The sequence below is a fragment of the Ochlerotatus camptorhynchus genome, unplaced genomic scaffold, assembly GCF_037179485.1.
Source record: "Ochlerotatus camptorhynchus isolate MF236.1 unplaced genomic scaffold, CSIRO-AGI_Acam_v1.1 ptg000549l, whole genome shotgun sequence".
In the NCBI taxonomy this organism is placed as follows: Eukaryota; Metazoa; Arthropoda; class Insecta; order Diptera; family Culicidae; genus Ochlerotatus; species Ochlerotatus camptorhynchus.
Genome location: NW_027041032.1, coordinates 279,436 through 304,778, shown reverse-complemented (window position 1 = coordinate 304,778; position 25,343 = coordinate 279,436). Strand labels below are relative to the sequence as shown.

Sequence of the window (25,343 nt, the reverse complement as noted above, 5' to 3'; positions counted from 1 at the left end):
GGATTTGTTTCGAAACCGGATTTTCTTTGATTTGTTCTGGGAGGTAAGCTAATTCCTGGCAAACTGTTCGTAAGCATGGGCAGTTTGTAGGAATATTTCCTAGGTATGGTGGATTTCCTGATCTAGATATCATTGATGCATAGTAGGGCATTGAATCAGACTCTTTCAAATGTCTGTTGATAAGCAGCGACTTACATTTAAAGCTCGGAAGCTGTAGCTTTAATCCTCCATTTTCAACATCTAGGGCCAATTGATTAATAGCAACCCTAGTTGTTTGCTCTGACCATAAGAAGGTTCCCATTAAAGACGTTAACTTTGCAATATGCGATTTGTTTATGTGTAAAACTGAAGCAGTGTACCAAATTTTTGAAATCACGAAGTTATTTAGTAGGACGACTTTTTGATGGAGGGAGAGAGATCGCATTTTGTGCATCCACAAATGCGGTTCAAATTTCGTTATCAATGAATCCCAGTTTACATTGATCATCAGCCTAACGCAGTTTGTGTATACAAACCGAGCACCTTCACTTTATCGGCTGTTGTTAACCATGGTACGATCAACTGGTTATTGTTTCGTATATACCCAACGTCTAAAGCAACTGTTTTTGTGAGGTTGACTACAGAGCCTGAGGATCTGCCGAACATTTCGAATATCTCTCGAGCCCTCTCAATTATCACCGTAACGTCATCTGCATATGCTACAACAACATCATCGATATCGTTAAGGGTTTGTTCAAGTTTCGTCATTAATGGTTGTAGGTATAACACAAATAAATGCATCGATAGTGGATCGCCCTGGCGAACCGATCTTTGTATTGGAAACTCTCGAGAGAGGTGACCGTTGATGAGCATCCGAGAATTGGAAAGAGAGCCTATTTTAGAAAGCAGTTCTATTAAGTTTCCGTTTATGCCAAGAGAGGACATCGTTTCGAATAAGAATCGGCGATCAACACGATCAAAAGCATGATCGAGATCGAACGACACTAATTTTCCACATTTCTTCTTCTCTCGTAACTGCACAATACGGTCTTTCAAAGTGAGTGTAGCTTGAAAAATGTTCCGATCATGATTGGAATTCTTTTGTGAGTTACTAATTACTGAGTTTTCAGTTAAAACACGATCTAATCTGGTTTTTAGCACTCGAGAGAGTAGTTTAAAGTCTACGTTAAGGAGAGAAATCGGACGGTACGATTTCAAGGTGTTGTTTGAACCTTTCTTTTTTGCTAACACAATGACTCCATTAACAAATTCGGATGTAAATTCACCTCGTAAAGCCTCATTGAGAATGAGATTGAGATGGCCATGAATAATGTCAAATGCGCGTTCATAAAATTCCTTCGGAATCCCATCTGGTCCTGGGCATTTTCTGGAAGCACTACCTTTTATCGCGAAGTATATTTCTTCCGTTGTGATGTCCTCCATGCACCTGGTGTTAGCATCACTATCCTCGGAGATGATCCTGTCACAAATAAATTCTGTGTTTACACGTACTTCACCTTCGGTGTACAGCTCTCGGAAATAATCGTAGACATAATTTTCTATGTCTTCGGAGTTATCGATGTATTCTCTATCGGATGTGTTCAACCGACTGATAACAATTTTCTTACGTCTACGCTCTCCTAGATGAAAAGCAGATACGGGTTCTCCCGATACAAACGTTTCGTTCACCTGTACAAAAGTTTGTGTAAACTCTTTTTGGAGGTGTAGCATCTTACCTTTTAGTAGGTTTATTGTGGAAAGCATCGAATGATCTCCATAAAAGCTATTATAAACTTCACGAAGTTGAGTGTATAACAATTGATATCTATTATGGAAAACATCATATGTTTGCTTAGTTTTCCACCGGAAAAACGACTTGATCTTTGGTTTTGCAAATGATAACCACCAATGCATCCATGAATTGTAGTTTCTTCGTTGACATGTCCAGTAGTCCCACTTGAGCTGAAATTCGTCCATATTATCCTGAGTCAAAACATGGGGTCTGATTGACCAGTAACCTCTACCTATATCTCTCCCGAGGTTCGGTAGACACAGCCTCATTGTCAAGGCATGGTGGTTAGTAAACGAACAAACGTGAGTGTCGATGTGTCTTAGGTCTTTCAGCACCCCAGATGACACGTATAATCGATCAATGCGGGAAGCCAAATTGTGGGTGATGTACGTGTATTGAGTAGTACCCTTCCGTAAACAATTCCATACATCAAAGAGTTGTGCCTGTTGAACTGTGTTTTTTAGCGAGAGGCTGAAGTTGCTCTCACCTGTAGCATCCTTTGCATGTATTACAGAGTTAAAATCCCCACCAAGGATGACATGTTCGGCTGCATGACGGAGGTAATAAGAAATTGTCGAGTTAAAGAACTCTTCTCTGGAAGCTCTATTCTGAGTACCAGAGGGAGCATAAACATTGATGATAGAGACCGTATCATGTATTCTGAGAGAAATTATTTTTCAACGCAATAGCGGTTCCTCTTCGAGAATGATCTACATTGAATATAATGTGAATGAAAACAAGAATATGGGTGAATATCACACAATAGAGAAAAGAGAACAAAGAATAATGAATATCATGAACCCAGACCTATACGCTGTATATATGGGGTTTTATCCATTTTATTCTTGTTGTATTCTAATCCATTCTATTAATAATATATTTATATTATTGAATGAGTTCTGGTTTACGTCAACAATGCGGTCGTGCTTTGGACACAACCCTTAATATTTTTTTTTTTCAATTAGGTACGATAACGAGTACGTTATTTCCCACTGTGGCGTTTAATGCAAAATAAAATCCAAGATGATGCAAGAGAAAAACACAATTGGATTCAGTTTTCCCAATGGAGGTGCGAATCCCACCATGAACGAAATTACTAGTTTTGTAAAGGCTCTCGTTTAGGATGAGAATCACGTTTAGTGGAAGCAACGTACCAAATTTCACAGGATCAAGCGGTTTTCATCAAGTCTAAGTCGAAAGAATCAACTTTTCGTCCGAGTCAAAGCAACCTTGCTCGAAATAATAAGATTCAAAACCGAATCAAAAAAGCAGAGAATTAATTTACAACCTGACGGAAGTGAATTTCAAAATCTAACTAAAACACAACGGAATACAGATTACAGCAACGGAAATAGAGTTATACAGATAGTATCACTGTCTGATGTATGGAGTTCAAGACTTAAACTTCCAAGTGTTCTTCGCACTGAGGAGAGACGGCCACGGCCACCATCTGCTGCCGTAATTTCCACCATGTTACAAGATTAGCAAATTTATATTAAGCTATCCCATCCGTGTCCAACCGAAATTGCACCATATCGCGATGAAGCTCGTTTCGGAGTCGTAATTTGTCGGCTAGTAATCCTCGCCACCCAGTCACACATGAGTGCACATGAGGTGTTATCAAAAAAAAAAGAAAGGCAATGTTATTTCTTCCTGCTCTGTTACAACATAGTTTCAGCATAGCAGCCAGCCAAGTTCGCTTCCATGCTAAAAACTCTGCAGCTGTTACTATTTATTTCTTTCCATCCGTTTTATTTTCCCAACCGCTCTTCTACCTACATACATGACTCGGTGTATTTTTTTTTCTTCCATTTCCAGCTGAGCCACGCTTCACACTGACACCGGAAAGTGTAACGACCAAAACCGGCGCCCGAGTAACGCTCGAGTGTGAAGCGGACGGAAACCCACTGCCTCACATCTGGTGGAAGCGCAACGGGCAGCCTCTGAGCGAGACGAACCGGATCTACCTCAGCGACGACGATATCGAGCTCACCATCGAACACGTCAAGGAGTCCGATTCGGGTGAGTTTTCCGGGTGGGGGTTGGGGGGAGGGGGACCCCCTTTCATGTACATTCCGTGTAGGTGACTCGCTTGAACAAGTTTTTTTTCTGCTGCACTTTCCTGTTGCTCTTTGAAATTGTACCGTGCATTCTGACGACTGTTGCAATGCCCGGATGGTTGTAGGTGTCAGATAGGGGGGCCTGTTAATTTAGAGGAAAAGTCATGTTTGCCAAGGCATCATCGTGCGCAAGCCAGAGGTGATTTGAGTGTCGTGTCGTGTTGTTTGATCACACTTTAAAGACGGCATATAATGGTTTATAATGGAAGATAACGATAAATTTAAAAATTCAAAGTTTGACTCTTTTCCGATAACAGACTTTGCAGAACGTGGATATCCAATGTGGCACACCACACACAACGGGACAATGTTTTTTAACTAATTCGTTGATTTACTAGGCTCAGTCATGTGTGTCTCAGTCAATCAGTAATACTTGAATCTACACTTTAAACAGCAGTAGTTCTGTTCTAGGTTAGTATTGGGTACCTCCTTCAGAAATCTCGGATGGTTGACCAAATTCTGGCTCGGCGGCAAGTAGCACAGAAACAGGAGGATAATAAGACTGGGACACAATGGCTGGAAGTTGTTTGGAAAGGAGGGGATAGTCACATCAGATTCTAACATCAGACAAACAAAGGAAATCGTATGCTTGTAGGGAAGATCACGGGTTCCCAATCCATCTCTTACTTCACGGAAGGGTTGTCTACCTCGGGCCACAAAGGTATCCAACAGTCGTGCTCGTCATTACCCGGGCAATACCAAACTGCGTGATCGATGTCATCATAACCGGTTCTGCACCTACATATATTGCTGTCAACGAGGTTTATTCTGTAGAGATGTGCTTCTAGCGAATAGTGGCTGGACATAAGTCTTGAAATCACGACATAGAAATTATAAAGTAAGGGACTTAAACATGAACCTTGAGGTAAGCCCATGTAGCTAATTCTAGAAGCTGTCAGTTGACCTAGATTGAAGGTCATTTGTTTTTTATGACAGCAAATTATACAAGAAATTATTTAAAATACCGGGTAATCCACTACTGTGCAGACTGTCTGACAGTATGTCTATGGAAACTGAATCAAATGCGCCCTTAATATCCAAAAAGACTGAAGCCAATTGCTCCTTGTGTGCAAAGGGCCAGTTGAATATCAGATGAAAGCATCGCTTAACAATCGTTTGTTCCTTTACTCTTTTGGAAACCAAACTGCGTATTTCAAAGTAGGTTGTTTGATTCAACCCAATGATCAAGTCTTGATAGGATCATTTTTTCTAATAATTTCCACAGGCATGATAACATAGAGATCGGACGGTAAGAATTGTGATCAGACGCTGGTTTCCCAGGCTTTTGAATAGCCATTACTTTAACCTGTTTCCATGCTGGTGGAACTAAATTGAATTCCATAAATGAATTAAATAGGTTAAGTAATCGTCTTTTAGCGATATCGGGGAGGTTTTTTAGAAGGTCGAATTTGATCATATCGCTTCCCGGAGCAGAGTTATTCGATGAAAGAAGTGCCATTGAAAATTCCAGCATTCCCAAGTGAAAGGTTCATCCAGCGAACCGTTGCTTCGGGCTGTATCCCGTAAAGTTGGTTGTGCTGGTACAGAGTCTGGACAAACCTTTTTAGCGAAGTCGAATATCCATTGTGGGAGGAGTATTCTTCACTCTCATTGGAAGATGAGCGGTTTCGCATATAGCGAGCCTTTTTCCAAAGCGTTGTCATCGAGGTTTCTCTAGAAAGTCCCTCGATAAAAGTACGTCAATAATTTCGTTTCTTTGCTTTTAGTAAATTTTTAGGTTTTTTTTTTCAAGCTTTAGATACTTTTCAAAAAGCTCAGACCTTTCATGTCTACAATAATCTTTAAAGTCATCGGATTTTTCAAGATACAACTTTGTGCATTCGTCATCCCATCCAGGGGTTGCGGGTTTTCTTTTGAAGGATGCACTTGGAACACGTCGTTTCTGAGCTTCTAATGCGCTTTTGTAGATTAGTTCGGTAAAGAAACGATACTCGTCCAATGGTGGTAGAAGATCGGTAGAATCAATACCAAGAGTTACCGCCGAAACAAATGTTTGCCAATCAATGTTCCTAGTGAGGTCAAAAGGAACTTGATTTGACTGATCTGTTTTTAGACGACCACTTTTGATTGAAATAATAATTGGTAAGTGATCACTATCATGGGGATCATTGATAACCTTCCACAGACAATCTAATGATAGTGAGTTAGAGCACAAAAATATATCAAGAGCACAAAAATATGCTATACGTGTTGCTTCACCAGTGTTCAAGATAGTTAAGTTGAAATCGTCGCACAAATCATAGAAAATACCCGCTCTCATATCATTGTATGATTCGCCCCAGCCAGTACCGTGTGATTTCATATCGCCCAGTATTAGAACTGGAGATGGAAGGATGTTAACTGAACTCCAAAGCTGACGGCGGTTTATGGAAGTCCTTGGCTTCAGAAGAAAGCCAAGTTTCGAAGAGTGCAAATATATCACAATCATAATTGTGAATCAAATACTTGAACGAGTCTAATTTAGGTATTAAACTACGACAGTTCCTTCCATTGTAATAAAGTGATCATATCTTGATATTCATTCGACGAATTATGCGTCGAAAGATATAAATTCACCAATGAGGGGCCATGATACAGTCAATTGCTTGAAGTAGTTTGAGACTATAGAAACAAGCAGGTCAATAAGCCCTCGAAGTGGCGATTCGTCGAAAAAGCCGAGGGCATTCAAAATATTATCCACAATGTCCTTAAATTTAATCTTTCCTCGCTTGGACGGGGGAGTTTTCTTTGAATTGCGAGAAGAGGTGGTGTTTATTTTTCGTAACCTCTTACGATTACCTTTATTAGGTAGCGGCGGGGTGGAATAGCTGCAGCAAGGATCAGATGGAGCAGCAATTACCGATTTGTTCGACTTTTTTAATGAATCCCCGCTACCTTCAGATTTTTGCAAGCTTTTGAGAGTGGTTTTACTTTTTTTCCGGCGCACTCCCGTGGAGCTAGTCGGCTTCCTTTTATCGGGGGCGGGTACCTCCGGAGACTCACTCTCGTCTGCTATATCAGAGTCCAGTTCATCGGAAGACAAAATCTCATAAGTATTTCCATTTTGTGCGGCTGATGCCAACGAAGCAGAGGTTCCATTTTGCAACTTAACCATTTCTGCAAACGTCAGTTTGGAGCGTTCTTTTATGGAACGCTTCACATTGTTAGTACGCATCTTGTACGCGGGGCAGTCCTGCAAAGCATGAAGAGATTCTTTGCCATAGTAAGCACAATTAGTTGCTTCCTGTTGGCAAGCACCCTCCATGTGGTCTTGGCTACATTTGCCACAACTGGGCTTGTTGAAAAAGTTTACATAAGACAGTACTCCTCTAAACCTTAAGATAAATGTACTAGGACTACATTACCATTCCACAGAAAAAATCACCGACTCCGGTAATTCATTTACCGAATTCTCAACAGCTGAACGGTCGCTAATGTTTTCTGTGATCGAGAACATAACCGAAAAATCTGTAAACTGGATCAGCAGAATTAGCTGTCAAATTTACCTAACGATCGGTAACGTTTACCGATGTGCATTGCTTGATTTGTAGACAACTTTACCGGAGAACTGTAATTTTGAGGACGATATGCAAATCGAATATTACCGAGAGATCTGTAATTTTTTAAAAAGGTAACTGACTCAACTGTAATTTGCTTTAATATTGTTTCAAGGTGGTGGTCACTGCAACCCATGCAAACATTTGGCTGCAGTCGTGATCAATGTGTTAGTGTTGCAAATTGCTCCACCAATGAACAAAAACAGGTTTCGGCGCTACACTGAAAACAGGGAAGCTTTGAATGAAGATTCCAAATGCTGTTTTCAGATCGTCGCCAACGGGAATGGAACTTGGACCGACAGAAAAAACAATTAATTACTTACGGAAAATATCTACAATTCGCTCATCTTGGTGTTGCTTAACAGCTTCCATAATTTCACATTTTTATTTTTCTCAAACACGAACGTTTTCAAAGTCGATCAAAAATCACAATATGGTGGATTTGACGTTTGCCGATAGCGGAACTCAGTAATTGAACGCTTTGTTTACCAAAACTTCAGTAAAATATTTCACCGAAGTCTTCATTACTGATTTACAGACCTGCCGGTAAAAATGTTTACCGTTTTCGTTAAATTAAAATGAAATTACAAAAAACCGGTCATTTCATTTACAATGTTCAGCAATAAAACGAGAAAATACCGAAACATCTGTAATGTTTAGCATTACCGATCTAAGACGGTTTTTTTTTACCAAACTCAGGGTATCTGTTTAAGTGTGTGGACCATTGTGCACTGATAATACACTGCACTGTCTACAAAGCAACTAACCGGATTTCGGAGAACAAACCGAATTTCATATGCTATATCCTGAAATATGCATATTGTTTAACTGCCAACACAAAGTCCGAAACAATACACACATCCAATAACCAACAATTCAGTTTTGACAGGTTTCCATTTATCTGAAAGAACTGTAACCTTCCTGGTTGTCCTTTCTCTACCATCGACTTTCCACATTCTTTACATCCATCGGCCCCCACAAGACAAATATTTTCATTAATTGAACTGACTGTTGATTTATACCATTTTCGTAAAACAATGTCAGACCTGAAACCAACACAGAAAGAAAAAGTTCCCTAAAGAGCAAGCATCGATGCTTGGGGACTGTTAATAAACTACGTTTACACTTTAGGAGGGGCAGCGCAAGTGTCTACGGTCCATTCAAATTTAAAAAAAAATGTCAAACGATTGTCAACGCGGGGGAGGGAGGAGCGTCTAAAACTTCTCAAACCCGATCTACGTAGTTTATGAACAGTCCCTTAGCAGACGTCATCATACACTTACAACCGTGCAGCAGTCGTCATAATTTCTCATCTTTTCGTTCCTCTATAGCTAATAATACCTTTCCCTTGCCATTCTCTCTCTCTCTCACACACACACAGGAAGCTACATTTGCGTGGCGGAAAACGAGCTGGGAAGCATCGAGTCGGCCGCCGAAGTGGCCGTGATAAATGACGTTGGCCCGCCGAGATTCCTGTTCGAGCCGTACGATCTGGATGCCATCGAGGGAACGACCATCGAACTGCCCTGCAAGGCCGAAGACGACGATATCATGCAGGTAACGAACTCCTCGAATCTCACCCCACGAGTTGATGGTCTTTGGGCACGATGCCACATAAATTTAAAACAAACGATGGAATGATAAACATTATTGACTGTTGGTGGAAATTGGAAAATTTTCTCCTACTCAACACAGCAGCGGTAGGTTTTTGTGGGTTTTGATTCTGTTTTGCATCGTTCGAATGCATGGTGGGAAGAAAGGGGGATGGTAAGGCTCCGTACTGCCGCCCAAAACCAGTGAAGCAGTTCTTGTTTTTAGGAAATCGAATCAAGCTTGATTTATGACAGGTGATCCGTTATTTCGATCGAAGCTTCCAGGTGGGAAAATGGAAAACTCATTTCTGACTGTGATGATGAATGTTCGGAGTAATGAATTTGGCACGTTTGGTGGTAGAACTAGGAAATAAGTCATTTTGATTTGTTAATTTCATTGAAATCACTGCATATTTTAGCTCATTTAGCTGTAACACGTGCTGGCATGGTACCGTGACTTTGCTCCATTTGTTTTGGCAACCAGTCAGTGTTGTTAACTTTTCATGAAGTACGATCCGTAGATACTAGTAAATTTTTTAAAATCCGTAGAATTTCTTCGGCACTTTTCAAAAAATCTCTAAGTCCGTAGATCCGGCGTAAATCTAAAAATCCGTAGATCTACAGTTAAACCGTGGGGCAGCAAAGCCGGTAGCGTGGCAAAAACCTTTAGCGCCTCAAAATTGCGAAGTCCTAACTATGGTCAATCGAAAAAAAAAAGCTGAGAAAGTTTATCCGATTCTAATGTGCTAAAAAGCTGTATAAATTCAAACATTCGTCAATTCATATACGTTTTATAAATAACATATAACCTACGTCTTAATCAGAACTTCTCAACATTCGATAGTTGAGTGAAACCAAAACGACCTGGGTTCAATCCCAGTCGGCGCTGTCGGGATTTTCTGAGGCATAAAATCTCCGATCACGCCTTCTTTTGGAAGGGAAGTAAAGCCGTTGGTCCCCGTTCAATGAGTTGATGGGTCGATAGGTAGGGTCCAGTTATGGGAGCTGCCTCCCTGGCCTGGAGTTGGTAGCATTGGCACTCAGTACGGAAAACAAGATCGACAAAAAACAAATTAAGGAAAAAAATTGAGCGATTATATTGTTTCCAAAATAACTTACGTAGATTTGACAATTTGCTCGAGATATGACCAAATGATACATTTTAAATTTAAAATGTCCTTGAATTCTTATGAAAGTTGATGTGATTTTAGTTCACGTCAGGTTTTGACAGCTTCCCCGGTGCTACCCGGAACATGGCCAGATCTTTCGACCAACATTTGAAAAGGCTCTATCAGCTGCTGTAAACAAAACATTGCAAGCCCTTTCCTCGCAAAGCGTAGGCCACCTATTCGATCTACAACAAAAGATAAACATACCTTATAATATCCGGCTTTAGACACACACACTACGAAAATGTCATGTAAATTTAGGTTTCCTGAGACCGACACATGTAAGCGGCTTTTTTGACATAAAAATCAGTTGAAAGAAACAAGGAAATCGATTCAATGAAACGTTCTCTCCGTCGATTTGCTTATGTTTCGGTTTGAGAACACTTTTTTTTTTTTTTTTTACTAGTTCGTTTATTTACTAGGCTCAGTCGTGTGTGACACTTTGCGGAGCCAAAATCAGTAATGTTTGATTTTACATTTTAAATAGCAGTAGTTCTAGGTTAGTATTGGGTACCAATTACTCGTGGCGGGCTCGAGGTTAATGGGTAACAATTTCGATGGGAAGGAGCTAGGTAGGAAACTGGTTTCTGAAGCCTCCTTCAGATACTACTCTCGGACGGTTGACCAAATCCTGGCTGGGCAGGGGCAAGTAGCACAGGAACAGGAGGATAATAAGACTGGGACACAATGGCGGGAAATTGTTTGGAAAGGATGGGATGGTCACATCAAACTCTAACATCAGACAAACAAAGGAATTCGTAGATCGCTTGCATGTAGGGAAGATCACGTGTTCCCAATACATCTCTTACTTCACGGAAGGGTTGTCTACCTCGGGCCACTAGGGTATCCAATAGTCGTGCTCTGGAGGCGTCATTACCCGGGCAATACCAAACTGCGTGATCGATGTCATCATAACCGGTTCTGCACCTACATATATTGCTGTCAACGAGGTTTATTCTATAGAGATGTGCGTCTAGCGAGTAGTGGTTGGACATAAGTCTTGACATCACTCGAATGAATCCCCGACTTACATCCAGACCTTTGAACCACGCTCTCGAAGAAACATTTGGAATAATGGAATGTAACCACCGCCCAAGAGAATTACTTGTCCAATCGTTTTGCCAACTTAAAAGAGAACTCTGACGTACTAATGGGAAAAATTCATCATGTGAAAGTCTTCTATCATAAATCTCGCCTTGTTGTGCGCCCACCTTTGCGAGAGAGTCTGCCTTCTCATTGCCTGGGATTGAGCAATGTGAGGGGACCCATACAAAGGTAATCATATATGATCTTTCGACCAGCAAACTCATCTGCTCCCTTACCTTTGAAAGGAAATAAGATGAGTGCCTACCTTGTTTCATCGACCGAATAGCCTCAATCGAACTGAGACTATCCGAGAAGATGAAATAATGGTCTATGGGCATATCGGAAATCATCCCCAATGCGAAGTTGATTGCTGCTAGGTTCCTGAAGTTTCCGAAAGGCGGTTGAGTATTCATTGAAGACGCCGAAGCCAGTGGATCCATCAATGCGTGATCCATCAGTGAAAAATCTTCTATTGCAATTGACTTGTTGGTACTTTTCAGCGAAAATGCGGGGAATTAAGATAGGTCGAAGTTGATCTGGAACTCCTTGAATAGCCTGTTTCATGTAGAGATCATAGTCAATGGGGGAACTGTAGTTAGTAAAGCATACACGAGAGGGGTTATAGCAAGGAAGGCTAATATCCGATGACATATAATTAAGATAGATTCGCACGAATCTAGACTGGATGCTCAATTCGAGCATTTCTTCGAAGTTTTCAATCACAAGGTTGTTACTGACACTACATTTGATCAATAATCTTAATGAGAGCTCCCAGAAACGGTTCTGCAGGGGTTTTACGCCCGCTAGGACCTCTAGGCTCATATTGTGTGTTGAATGCATACAGCCAAGGGCAATACGTAAACAACGATATTGAATGCGTTCCAATTTAATTAGGTGGGTTTTTCTTGCCGAGAGGAAGCAAAAAGAGCCATACTCAAGAACTGAAAGAATAGTCGTTTTATATAGTTTAATGAGGTCTTCCGGGTGAGCACCCCACCATGTCCCAGAAATTGATCGTAGAAAGTTGATCCTTTGTTGACACTTTTGTTTCAAATACGTAATATGGGTACCCCAAGTGCATTTTGAATCAAACCAGACTCCAAGGTATTTGAAGGTTAAAGATTGGGTAATGTCTCTGCCCAAAAGATTTAGACGCAGTTGGGCTGGAAACCGCTTCCTTGTAAACACTACCAATTCAGTTTTTTGCGGTGAAAACTCGATCCCTAAATTTCTTGCCCAGAAAGACAGATTATTTAGGGAATTTTGCAATGGTCTTTGCAAGATTTCCGCACGTGGACCTCTCATGGAAACCACGGCATCGTCTGCAAGCTGTCTAAGCGTGCATAGATTATCTAAGCAGTTATCAATATCTTTGACATAGAAATTATAAAGTAAGGGACTTAAACATGAACCTTGGGGTAAGCCCATGTAGCTAATTCTAGAAGTTGTCAGTTGACCTAGTTTGAAGGTCATTTGTTTTTCTGACAGCAAATTATACAAGAAATTATTCAAAATACCGGGTAATCCATTACTGTGCAAATTGTCTGACAGTATGTCTATGGAAACCGAATCAAATGCGCCCTTAATATCCAAAAAGACTGAAGCCAATTGCTCCTTGTGCGCAAAGGCCAGTTGAATATCAGATGAAAGCATCGCTAGACAATCGTTTGTTCCTTTACTCTTCCGGAAACCAAATTGCGTATTTGAAAGTAGATTGTTTGATTCAACCCAATGGTCAAGTCTTAATAGGATCATTTTTTCTAATAATTTCCTCAGGCATGATAACATAGAGATCGGACGGTAAGAATTGTGATCAGACGCTGGTTTCCCAGGCTTTTGAATAGCTATTACTTTAACCTGTCTCCATGCTGGTGGAACTATATTGAATTCCATAAATGAATTATACAGGTTAAGTAATCGTCTTTTAGCGATATCAGGGAGGTTTTTTAGAAGGTCGAATTTGATCATATCGCTACCCGGAGCAGAGTTATTCGATGAAAGAAGTGCCATTGAAAATTCCAGCATTGTGAATGGTTCATCCAGAGAACCGTTACTTCGGGCTGTATCCCGTAAAGTTGGTTGTGCTGGAACAGAATCTGGACAAACCTTTTTAGCGAAGTCGAATATCCATTGTGAGGAGTATTCTTCACTCTCATTGGAAGATGAGCGGTTTCGCATATAGCGAGCCTTTTTCCAAAGCGTTGTCATCGAGGTTTCTCTAGAAAGTCCCTCGATAAAAGTACGCCAGTAATTTCGTTTCTTTGCTTTTAGTAAGTTTTTAAGCTTTTTTTCAAGCTTTAGATACTTTTCAAAAAGCTCAGATCTTTCATGTCTACGATAATCTTTAAAGGCATCGGATTTCTCAAGATACAACTTTGTGCATTCGTCATCCCATCCTGGGGTGGCGGGTCTTCTTTTAAGGGATGCACATGGAACACGTCGTTTCTGAGCTTCTAATGCGCTTTTGTAGATTAGCTCGGTAAAGAAACGATACTCTTCCAGTGGTGGTAGAGGATCGGTAGAATCAATACCAAGAGTTACCGCCGATACAAATTTTTGCCAATCAATGTTCCTCGTGAGGTCAAAAGGAACTTGAATTGACTGATCTGTTTTTAGACGACCACTTTTGATTGAAATAATAATTGGCAAGTGATCACTACCATGGGGATCATTGATAACCTTCCACAGACAATCTAATGATAGTGAGTTAGAGCACAAAGAAATGTCAAGACGGCTCTCTCGAGCAGGAGGGTTTGCTATACGTGTTGCTTCACCAGTGTTCAAGATAGTCAAGTTGAAATCGTCGCACAAATCATAGAAAATACCCGCTCTATTGTCATCGTATGATTCGCCCCAACCAGTACCGTGTGAGTTCATATCGCCCAGTATTAGAACTGGAGATGGAAGGATATTAACTGAACTCCAAAGCTGACGGCGGTTTATGGAAGTCCTTGGAGGGACATATACAGAAGCTATGCAAAGATCTTTGTTCTTCACATTTATTTGGCAAGCGACAATTTCAATGCCTGGAATTATTGGGATTGAGATTTTATAGAAGGGGTAGCACTTTTTGATCCCCAAAAGTACGCCACCATATGAATCATCTCGGTCCAGGCGGATAATGTTAAAATCGTGGAAGTTTAGTTCATCTTCAGAAGAAAGCCAAGTTTCACAGAGTGCAAATATATCACAATCAGAATTGTGAATCAAATACTTGAACGAGTCTAATTTAGGTATTAAACTACGACAGTTCCATTGTAATAAAGTGATCATATCTTGATCCTCACTCGACGAATTATCCATCGAAAGATATGAATTCACCAATGAGGGGCCATGATGCAGTCAATTGCTTGAAGTAGTTTCCGACTATAGGAACAAGCAGGTCAATAAGCCCTCGAAGTGGCGATTCGTCGGGAAAGCCGAGGGCATTCAAAATATTATCCACAATGTCCTTAAATTTAATCTTTTCTCGCTTGGACGGGAGAGTTTTCTTTGAATTGCGAGTAGACGTGGTGTTTATTTTTGGTAACCTCTTACGATTACCTTTATTAGGTAGCGGCGGGGTGGAAAAGCTGCAGCAAGGATCAGCTGGAGCAGCAATTACCGATTTGTTCGGCTTTTTCAATGAATCCCCGCTACCTTCAGATTTTTGCATGCTTTTGAGAGTGGTTTTATTTTTTTTCCGGCGCACTCCCGGGGAGCTAGTCGGCTTCCTTTTACCGGGGGCGTGTACCTCCGGAGACTCACTCTCATCTGCTATGTCAGAGTCCAGTTCATCGGAAGACAAAATCTCAAAAGTGTTTTCATTTTGAGCGGCTGATGCCAACGAAGCAGAGGTTCCATTTTGCAACTTAACCATTTCTGCAAACGTCAGCTTGGAGCGTTCTTTTATTGAACGCTTCACATTGTTGGTACGCTTCTTGTACGCGGGGCAGTCCTGCAAAGCATGAAGAGGTTCTTTGCCACAGTAAGCACATTTAGTTGCTTCCTGTTGGCAAGCACCCTCCATGTGGTCTTGGCTACATTTGCCACAACGGGGCTTGTTGTCACAAAAAGCAGCTGTGTGACCCAACTTTTTGCAGTTGGTACAATTATATACCCTTGGTACAAACAGTCGCACCGGGAAAAAAACATTTTCAATTTCTAAGAACTTTGGGAGAACCGATCCAGCGAAAGACACCTGTAATGAGCCTGAAGGGGAATAAGTCTTTTGACCATCTACCGTGGTCGCTGAATACAATATCCTGCAACCCAGAACGTCCACGGTAGATGTAGCAGCATTTTGAAGGCGCCCCATACCTTCCATGACGTCATCACACGTCAGGCTCACTGCAGAGACCACGCCGTCTATCTCCACATCTCGAGATGGGATGTAGACGTAATACTCTTCATTGTAACCCTCGTCGTCAGCAATCTCATTTGCGACTTTATATGTGAGTGCAGTTATACGCAGTTTGTTCCGATTGACCTGATGAAATTCGGTCCCCGGGAAACGACGCGTCAACGTTCTTTTAATCCCTAAGAAGTTTAGGGCTTTCTCTTTCTGCCGAAAGTAGACAACCCAAGGCGAAGCAGAAGACGCCTGGTAATGACGCTTTCTTACTTTATCATTGGGAGGCTTGACGCCCCCCTGTCCTTCATCCATATGAAATTGAAAACTTTCGTTAAGAAGTAATTAATTTTTTTTAAAGAACCACCCTATGTGGAACGATTCCACTGGGGGAGAGACAGACGATTCACAAGCAAACAGTCAGAGGAATGGGTATACAAAAAAACAGATACGTGCTATTATTTGCCCTTACCGTTTCTACTGCTTATACTGTTGCTGCTCTGCCACAATAGATGCCGGTCGTACACACCGTCCGTGCGGCGGCTCACTGCTTTCTGCTGGTTATTGTTTCCAGTCCGTGTGATTGCCACTGTTTAACCGTTCTTGCTGCTAACTACGGCTAATTTTGCGGCAAGAATTTCGATATCGTCGAAGCGGGTTAATGTTGAACAGACCGACCGTAGGCTTCGCCAGGATCGGCTGCTTCCTTCCGAAATGCGCGAGTCACCTAAGGCACAATAACTACTTGCAAATAAAAAACTTTTCGCGGTGAAAAAATACTTTCAATGCAATGCTATGTGACGAGACAACAGACCCTGATGTTGCTCATTCGCTAGCAGAACGTGGAATGATGAGAACACTTAATTTTACATGAAATGTTTGTTTACGTTCCATAATTTACGTTCAATATGGATAACGTCATGTGTAAAATTAGTTATTTCTAAGTGTGCACGATTTGGAGACTAGAATTTAAACTCTCGAAAAACACGTGTGGACTCCCGAAAAAAAATAACAACAAAAATACATTAAAAAACAATGTAACAATAAGACGAAAATTATTGTCTTAACAATGATTTATATTGTTACGTCTACAATAAATTTACCTTGATTTATGTTGTACAAAACAATAAATTTCATGGTAAATGGAAAATTTACAATAAAAAAGGGGGGTTGTTAAGTATCTTAACAATGAAATTTTCGGGATTTTCCCATATAATTTTTTTTCAATAACATTATATATTATTGTTATTTTACTGTTGGTTGGCAAATTTATTGATTAAAAAAATAACAGTGTACTTTAGAGTGTATGTGTTGGCTTGACAGATCTACTTTATCGACTTTAAAAATAAATCGAAAAAATAAAACTTTGCCCCGGGAAGGGAAGGGGGTGGTATGTCTGTTACGGGTGGTCCTTTTTTTACTGGTTATGGATCGAGATTCGATCCGGAACTTGTGAGAAATGCAGGCCAACTCCTCTGCGCTCGATATCCCTAGGTCACGTCTCCTTGGTGGTTGAGCGTCGTTGATAAGTTAATGCATTCGACTGGAGAGAATCACCCATGAAATATGCTTCCACCTGAGAGTTCCTTCCTGACATCTTCAAGTGGTGGAATTTTTTATTATTATTGTATGATTATTGACTGCACGGACAAGGTCTCCATTAAGCTTTAGAGAGGGTCTAGGATAAGATATGAGCGGACGCGGACTGCCTGGTTTTGAGCCAAACGAACTGTCAAAGCCAGAGCCATACGAGCAGCGCCTATCTTAATTACATTGGCAGTGTTGCTGACCCTCTCATAGTCTGCATGCTTCAATCAGATTTATTTTTATTGTTCGTGAAGTAACCCACAATGAAAATACACCAATATTTAATGTAACAACAATTTTTATTGTAATAGAGTTGTTCATTATTGTTCATGATCGAATCATGTTAACAATAAAATAAATGAAAAATACGATAAAAATCATTGTAACAACATTTTATTATGTACATTCATTGTACAGCTAGGTAGCAGTTTTGCCGTTTTCGGAAGAGTACAACATTATAACAATCATTTTTATTGTCGACAATAAATATTAATGTTAGAGCATTGTTTCCACTGAAAATTTCACTGTAATTTTTTTTTCGGGCTCACAAACATGTAATTTTCAAAGACCGAGATACACTACAAATCAACGCTTGCTATGTTTGAGTGGAATAACTGGGTAAGCTCCATAACGTCATCATGCCATTTGAATGCAAGAATATGCAACAATAGAGATTTTCACGTCCGGTTGTATTGGTGCGATATGTGAGAGTGTGTTAGTGAATATCCGAGGAAAATACATAACAAATCGATGTCAAACTCATTTTGACAGATCTACTTTCATACATTTTTTAGGTTAGCCAGAGGAAAATAATAAACAACTTTACACGGCGTTGCTCCCGCTAGTGTGCGTGCGTTAAACGTCACTAATCTCTATTGACTTCTTGCCGCAAGATTTCACCTATACAACGTTGCTAGTGTAGCCGTGTAAAATCGATTTGTTTATTATTTTCAACCACGAAATCAGCTGTCAAAGTGTTCGACTTGACAGCGGTTTGTGTTTTATTTTCAACCAGTAAAACCACAAACGAAGTGGCAGACGGAGCGGCTCGAAAACTTTGGTGACGCACCTGCTATTGCAATTTGTCAGTGTACCACATGGTAACACCGCTACTACTGGATTGTACCACATGGCAACACTAAATGTACTAGAATGTTTTGGTTCTATCTCTTTCACTCTACTCTAAACTGAAATGCATAAAAAAAATGACAAAATGATACACTCTTTGCACGCTGTCAAAGATCATATTGCATACAAAATCAACTATGTTCAAATCAAAACAAAAATACTAGCCCATCTGGTGATGGCACAAGCTTCTAAGAAAATTCTATTACAGCGAACCACATTATTTTAATTGATTTCTTCGCCAGTTAGTCGTCTGTCACTTAGTTTGTGGTAAAACGCTTGTATTAGTGAAACTGCTCACTAATACCAACCGTGCTCAACTTTTTGGCTCAGCTCTGGTACTATCTTCGGTCCCAAGCTAATCGATGCACCCCTCGAAACATAGGAAAAACCAATAACCCCTCATTTTATCTGTCAAACTTTCAAAGCGAATCAAAACAAACATTGCGTAGTACTAGAATTTCGACTAGAATGGGATACGCTAATCGTTTGCTTGGGACCAATAGGCTAGTCAAGTAGTGAGCCAATTTAAAATCGTTAGTTTCGTATTGATTGTAGGTATTACCATAGAGGTAACTCTAAGACAAGTAGGTCCCAAAGAAACGTGCTCAACTTTTTGGCTCAGCTCTGGTACTATCTTCGGTCCCAAGCTTGTCGAATCACCCCTCGAAACATAGGAAAAACCAATAACCCCTCATTTTATCTGTCAAACTTTCATAGCGAATCAAAACAAACATTGCGTATTACTAGAATTTCGACTAGAATAGGGTACGTTAATCGTTTGCTTGGGACCAATAGGCAACTAAAGTGGTGAGCCAATTTAAAATCGTTAGTTTCGTATTGATTGTTGGTATTACTCCATCACTATTGAGAAATGATGAAGTATTCGGTTTTGATACAGTTGTCATTCTTGCCTTCATCGCAAGGAATCGATTCTAATTGAAAGGTTCCGCTATACTACCCTTCGGAGAGTTGGAACACTCTCCAAAGTCGCGCACCTTTGTCAGTCAAAATTGGATTTCTTAGCAACAAAAACAAGCAATGACACCGATAATGACCATGCATCAGAACCCTAGTCTTAATCACTTCTAACTAACTTGTTTCAAGATCATCCTCGGTCCAGGCAACCCGAGGACTTATCACTATCAACAAGGCATAAAAAGTAACAAGGACTAAGATGTGATCCTTTGATTACTGAAAAATCCTGTTCCCCTAGTTTGATGTAGTCAAGACTAGGAATCGGTGCTAGATCTAACATCCCGTAACGTAACACGAAAAGGTGATCTACCCACGTTACGGGGCAAAGGGGCAAGTCACTCAGCACATTGTGCCGAAATTGGATTCGGCATAGCATGGGCACATCCATCGGCACACCTTCCGCACAATCTCGTAGGCATTGCACAGTGGGGAAAAAGTACATAAAACGCTAATTTCAAATAACCGAGTGGTCATTTTTATACGATAGATGAGGAGTTCCGTTCTAGAGTACGGCAGTGTGAAAATTGTGTATAGAGAGTAGAAAGCGAGCAAGGACAACTTTGAGGAAGGTACAAATCGGGTTGATCATCTCTCCTTAAAAAAACTCCCCCGTTGGAGAGGGATGGTGAAGAGTGACCAATTTTCCCGTTCTTTCCTCCATTTTATTTTATTATTTATGGATATCTTGACTCGAAGGGATGTACGATCGATAAAATGGGGCTAATCCTATGTCAAACTCTCTGGAGAATCAAATGGAAGTGGTTTTGGTCACCGCAAGGCTCTGTGAATGAAGTTACATATGGCCGATTTTCCCCTGCTTCAAACAGCCTTGCGATGACCGAGACCTCTTTCATTCGATTCTCCAGAGATTTTGACATAATATTAGCCCAACTTTATCGATCGAACATCCCTCCGTGCTAAGATATCCATGTATAATTCAATAAAATAATGGGGGGGTTCTAGCGTGGGCTCGAGAGAAAGAGACAGTTAATTAGACCCCATTAGTACCATTAATTAAAATAATTAGTACCCTTAACTCAAACAAAACAAACTTCAAAAGTCATATTCATGATCCTCTATATTCGGTCTACAACAATATTCTCCACCGGTTCCAACTCTTTCCGGCCACTGATAAACCGTTGCTTTTCACATCAAGAAATGCTAGGATTCTGGTCTGCCTTTGAGGGTCTTATAAAACCCTAATACATAGGATTTTTACTATCCTATGAACACAAAACACAACAATTTTGCACACACTCCACTTCCCGCGTTATCATCAATCGGTTGGTGAACAAATATTATGACTTTGAGCATCATCTAAAACCGATCAGAAACATGTAGAATCAGGAATCAGGTCCGATCACTTCCCATGGGAAAGTAACCACATCCACATTTATGGGATCATTTTTTCTTCACATACGTCCGACGGCGGTAGTATTTTTCGATGTTATTTTCATTTTTAGACATTGCATTCCTCTTTGGTTGCCACTAGACCGATTTATCAGAAATACCGGGTTGCCAGGTTGGGTATTTAAAAAATAATCGCAGTTTTACCGGCACAATCAACACACCTGCGGCACACATGTGCCACACTTGCGGCACACTGACAAAAAAGATGACCCAAGATTGGTGTTCTCCCCTTGGCTTAGACGAGTGTACCCCATTAGGCATAAATACGTTAGACATACGGACGTTAGGCATAAATTCATTAGGCATAATGGACGTTACGCATAATATACGTTAGGCATAAAATACCTTGCTGCTGTGCAACTCTAGAAACCTGTTTCGAGCATGGTAAACAATGCATAAATTAGGCTAAGTGTTGAATAAAAAATGATACAAGTTAAACAAACATAGTTTATTTAAGTTTGGAATCCTTTATTTATAATATCATAAGTGACGTAGCTACATATCAACTTAGGTCCAAGATTAGTAGCGATAGCGGTTAAGTAATCTGGCAATGAAAACTCAGCATAGTTTTGAACTATATCTTGAAATCAATCGCATCTAGAAATAAAAAAATACACATTTGTTGTAATACATTCTTACACACATATTGCAATTGTCAGAGAAGAAAAAGTTTTCCTTTAAGAACAGCTCATGAAATAAAGAATTGTGAATTCTGTGGTTTTTCATTCAATAACAAAAAAAACATACCTGCTGCTTCGAGGATTTCCTGCCATACTTTTCGATACAACGATTCTGTTTTTTGTTGTCATCAGAATGAAAACTAGCGGAACCGTCTGCTGATGCGAGGGAGCGAAACTTCCATGAACAGTGACGACTTGCCGAAACAAACATGGAACTGTGGCAAACGTACCATCTGTAACCCAATACTTTGCCTGTCCAAGACGTCGCAAGTTTTCATGAGTTCCAAAAATTAAGGCTCTTTCATTATTGTCACCGAAGTCAGCAATCGGTCCCCATTATCATCCTTCTGGAATTCATCGGGTAGATTATGCCTAACGTCCATTATGCCTAACGTCCTTTATGCCCAACGTCCATTATGCCTATCGTACATTATGCCTAACGTCCGTATGCCTAACGACCGTATGCCTAACGACCGTATGCCTAACGACCGTATGCCTAACGTCGTGTACCCGGCTTAGACACAATGACTATATAGACCTTTTTGACGTTTAATCGTCTTTCTCTATCTAGCACACATGGATGAATGGACGGTTTGTTTTCCCACTAATCTGTTTCCCTCTTGCTCGCACTCGTTCGATTTAAATGGTGCAGTAGTGTGCGCCGATTAAACGTCAAAAAGCTCTATATGGCAAACGTCAGGGAAGTCTATTTACGTGGCAAGAAATGCGTAGTAATCCGTTCGTAAACAAGATTCAAACTTGCCATGGAATAGGTTTTACATCTTATTAGAGATTCTGCATGAAATGTAGATTTATTTAAACAATTTTATTGAATTCGAATTTGTCAAGATAGTGGTGGGCAATGGCAGAAAATTGCTGTAAAATGGCAAAAATATGTATTCAAAGTGTTTTTGTTTTTTTTTGTTACTTCATACGTGAAGTTTACGATTTTCAGAGTAAATTGGAAATATTCGAGTTGATAATAGAAGAGTTATACTGTTGGTATAACCAACAATCAATACGAAACTAACGATTTTAAATTGGCTCACCACTTGACTATAAATCAATTAACGTACTCCATTCTTGTCATTCTATGTTCACTATGTATGCTAATCAAGCTATGAAAGTTTGACAGATAAAATGGGGGTGATCGCGCACTGATAGGACCCGATTTGTACGTTGTGATTTTATAGAAAATATTGAAACGAGAACGATTATTTGACCGTCCTGCCATGGCGGAGGTATGAGAACTATAGAACGTTTATTTATTGTAACACAACAAAGAAACTATAAAACAAGCAATGACAATGATACGGGGACAAGTGGTGACATCTATGGGTAGGTACAGTAGCTACTTTATGTTAAGAGTAGAGCATGGAGTAGAGGCAGTAGTAACAACAATCAATACGAAACTAAAGATTTTAAATTGACTCACTTCTTGACTAGCCTATTGGTCCCAAGCAAATCGATTAACGTACTCCATTCTAGTCTTAATTCTAGTACTACACTACAGGGGTTACTCAAAATAACTAGGATAGGCAAATTTTTTGTCAACTTTGAAGTGTTGTAACTTCGTCAAATATGATCCGATTTTAAATCTTCCAAGAGCATTTGACTGGAAAACTAATATTGTTCTACGGTGTAACAACGAAAATAATCCTGGTCACCGGATACCGAAGATATTCCGGGTTTCCGGAGGGCTTGTCTAACTTGCTAAATTTTTGGTGAAATTTTATATATGATGCTGATTAAATATACATATATTTTTAGTAAATACAACGAAAGAAGAACCATTTATAAAGCGAATCATATGCCAAGAACTAAAATCGGCCTATAATCAACCGAGATATGGCCATTTCCCTGGAATCGGTTCTGGTGGAGGGTTCTGAATGCAGGCAGATCATTTAATCACTCAAAACATGCCGTGCGACAGCTCATTCTTCATGGTTTTTCGTGAATAGGCATTCATTAAACTTCAAATGAATCAGTGACCACATTGGCCGCTCTCGGAACCACTGGGATGCCCCGAGAGAACCTGTAGAACGGGACAATTTCGTTTTAACTGAAAAACGTGCCGTGCGATAGCTCTTTCTTTATGGATTTTCATGAATATTCTTTCTATAGACTTAAAGTGAATCATTGACCACATTGGCCGCTCTCAGAACCACTGGATACCCCCGGGGGAACCTGTAGCAGGGGACAATTGCGTTTTTACTCAAAAACATGCCGTGCGATAGCTCTTTCTTCATGGATTTTCATGAATAGGCTTTCTATAGAATTTAAGTGGATCATTGACCACATTGACCTTTCCTGGGATGACCACATTGACTGGAATGCCCTGGGGGGAAACTGTAGTGCGGAACACGACGAGGACTTTACACACCTGCCATGGCCAGTACAGTCGCCCGATTTAAATATAATTGAGCTACTTTGGTCGACGTTGTAAGCTCGTATTCGAATTTTTCTTCCTCCATCGGCGTTGAAAACGCTTGAACATCTTCTGATCCAAGAATGGTACAACATTCCACTAGAAGCCATCCAAAAACTTTATGAATCAATTCCCAGACGAATCCAAGCTGTTATTGAACCAAATGGTGGTCCAACATCATATTAGACGGCTCCATCATAACATTTTCCTACAATTTTAAATAGCATTCTTAATTTATAAATAATAATTCATTAATAATACATAGCTTTGCAAATAGCAAATAGCTTTGGAACCCAGATTAAAAGCGCAACATTTCAAATAAGAATGGTTTATTCGCACTGTCACTATTGTTAATTTGAAATGCAGGAAATGGCACTAACTGATGGTCACTAGCGAGCACAAAAGTGCTGGCGAACATCTCCATAGCTGACGTCGACAGTCATTTTGTTCATTAAAGAGTTGTTGTTGTGCTCTTGCTACACCTTACATTAATACAAGAGAGAGACTTTTATTGGTCTATAACCAGAGTTTAAAGACCTAATCTCCCTATCCACTGCTAGTAGTCAATGGTCCATTTCAAGACTTCAGATAGTTCGAGCTGTCGAACGGCATTGTGAAGTGAAGATACAATTTTCCTCTTACATGTTATCCTGGGGCATCTGCTGGTTCCAGAATGAGCTCCCCAATGGCATTGTTTTGTGTAAAAATGTGATTGCATCCTACTACAGGTTCCCCCCAGGGCATTCCAGTGACTCTGGAAAGGTTAATGTGGTCAATGATCCACTTCAATTCTATAGAAAGCATATTCATGAAAATCCATGAAGAAAGAGCTGTCGCACGGCATGTTTTTGAGTAAAAACGCAATTGTCCCCTGCTAAAGGTTCCCCCGGGGGTGTCCCGTGATTCCGAGAGCTGCCAATGTGGTCACTGATCCATTTGAAGTTTAATGAATGCCTATTCATGAAAAATCATGAAGAATGAGCTGTCGCACGACATGTTTTGGTGTAAAAATGCAAATTGTCCTCTGCTCCAGGTTCCCCCGGGGGCATACCGGAGGTCCCGAGAGCGGCCAATGTAGTAAATGATTCACTTTAAGTTTATAGAAAGAATATTCATGAAAATCCATGAAGAAAGAGCTGTCGCACGGCACGTTTTAGAGTTAAAACGAAATTGACCTCTGCTAAAGGTCCTCTCGGGGCATCCCAGTGGTTTCGAGAGCGGCTAATGTGGTAAATGATTCACTTTAAGTCTAAAGAAAGAATATTCATAAAAATCTATGAAGAAAAAGCTGTCGCACGGCATGTTTTTGAGTCAAAACGTAATTGCCCCCTACTACAGGTTCTCCCGGGGGTATCTCGTGATTCCGAGAGCTGCCAATGTGGTCACTGATCCATTTGAAGTTTGATGAATGCCTATTCATGAAAAACCATGAAGAATGAGCTGTCGCACGGCATGTTTTGGTGTAAAAATGCAATTGTCCTCTGCTCCAGGTCCCCCGGGGGCATACCGG

General features: G+C 40.4%; 1 protein-coding gene across 1 annotated transcript in view; it reads left to right on the top strand.

Annotated features, from left to right (window-relative positions):
- Window positions 1-25,343, top strand: part of Pxn (Peroxidasin) — a 249,966-nt gene that overhangs the window by 201,208 nt on the left and 23,415 nt on the right. The window contains exons 8-9 of the mRNA XM_065236340.1: window positions 3,590-3,793; window positions 8,830-9,005. Of these exons, the coding sequence (XP_065092412.1) occupies window positions 3,590-3,793; window positions 8,830-9,005 (380 nt within the window). The remainder of the gene's footprint in view (window positions 1-3,589; window positions 3,794-8,829; window positions 9,006-25,343) is intronic.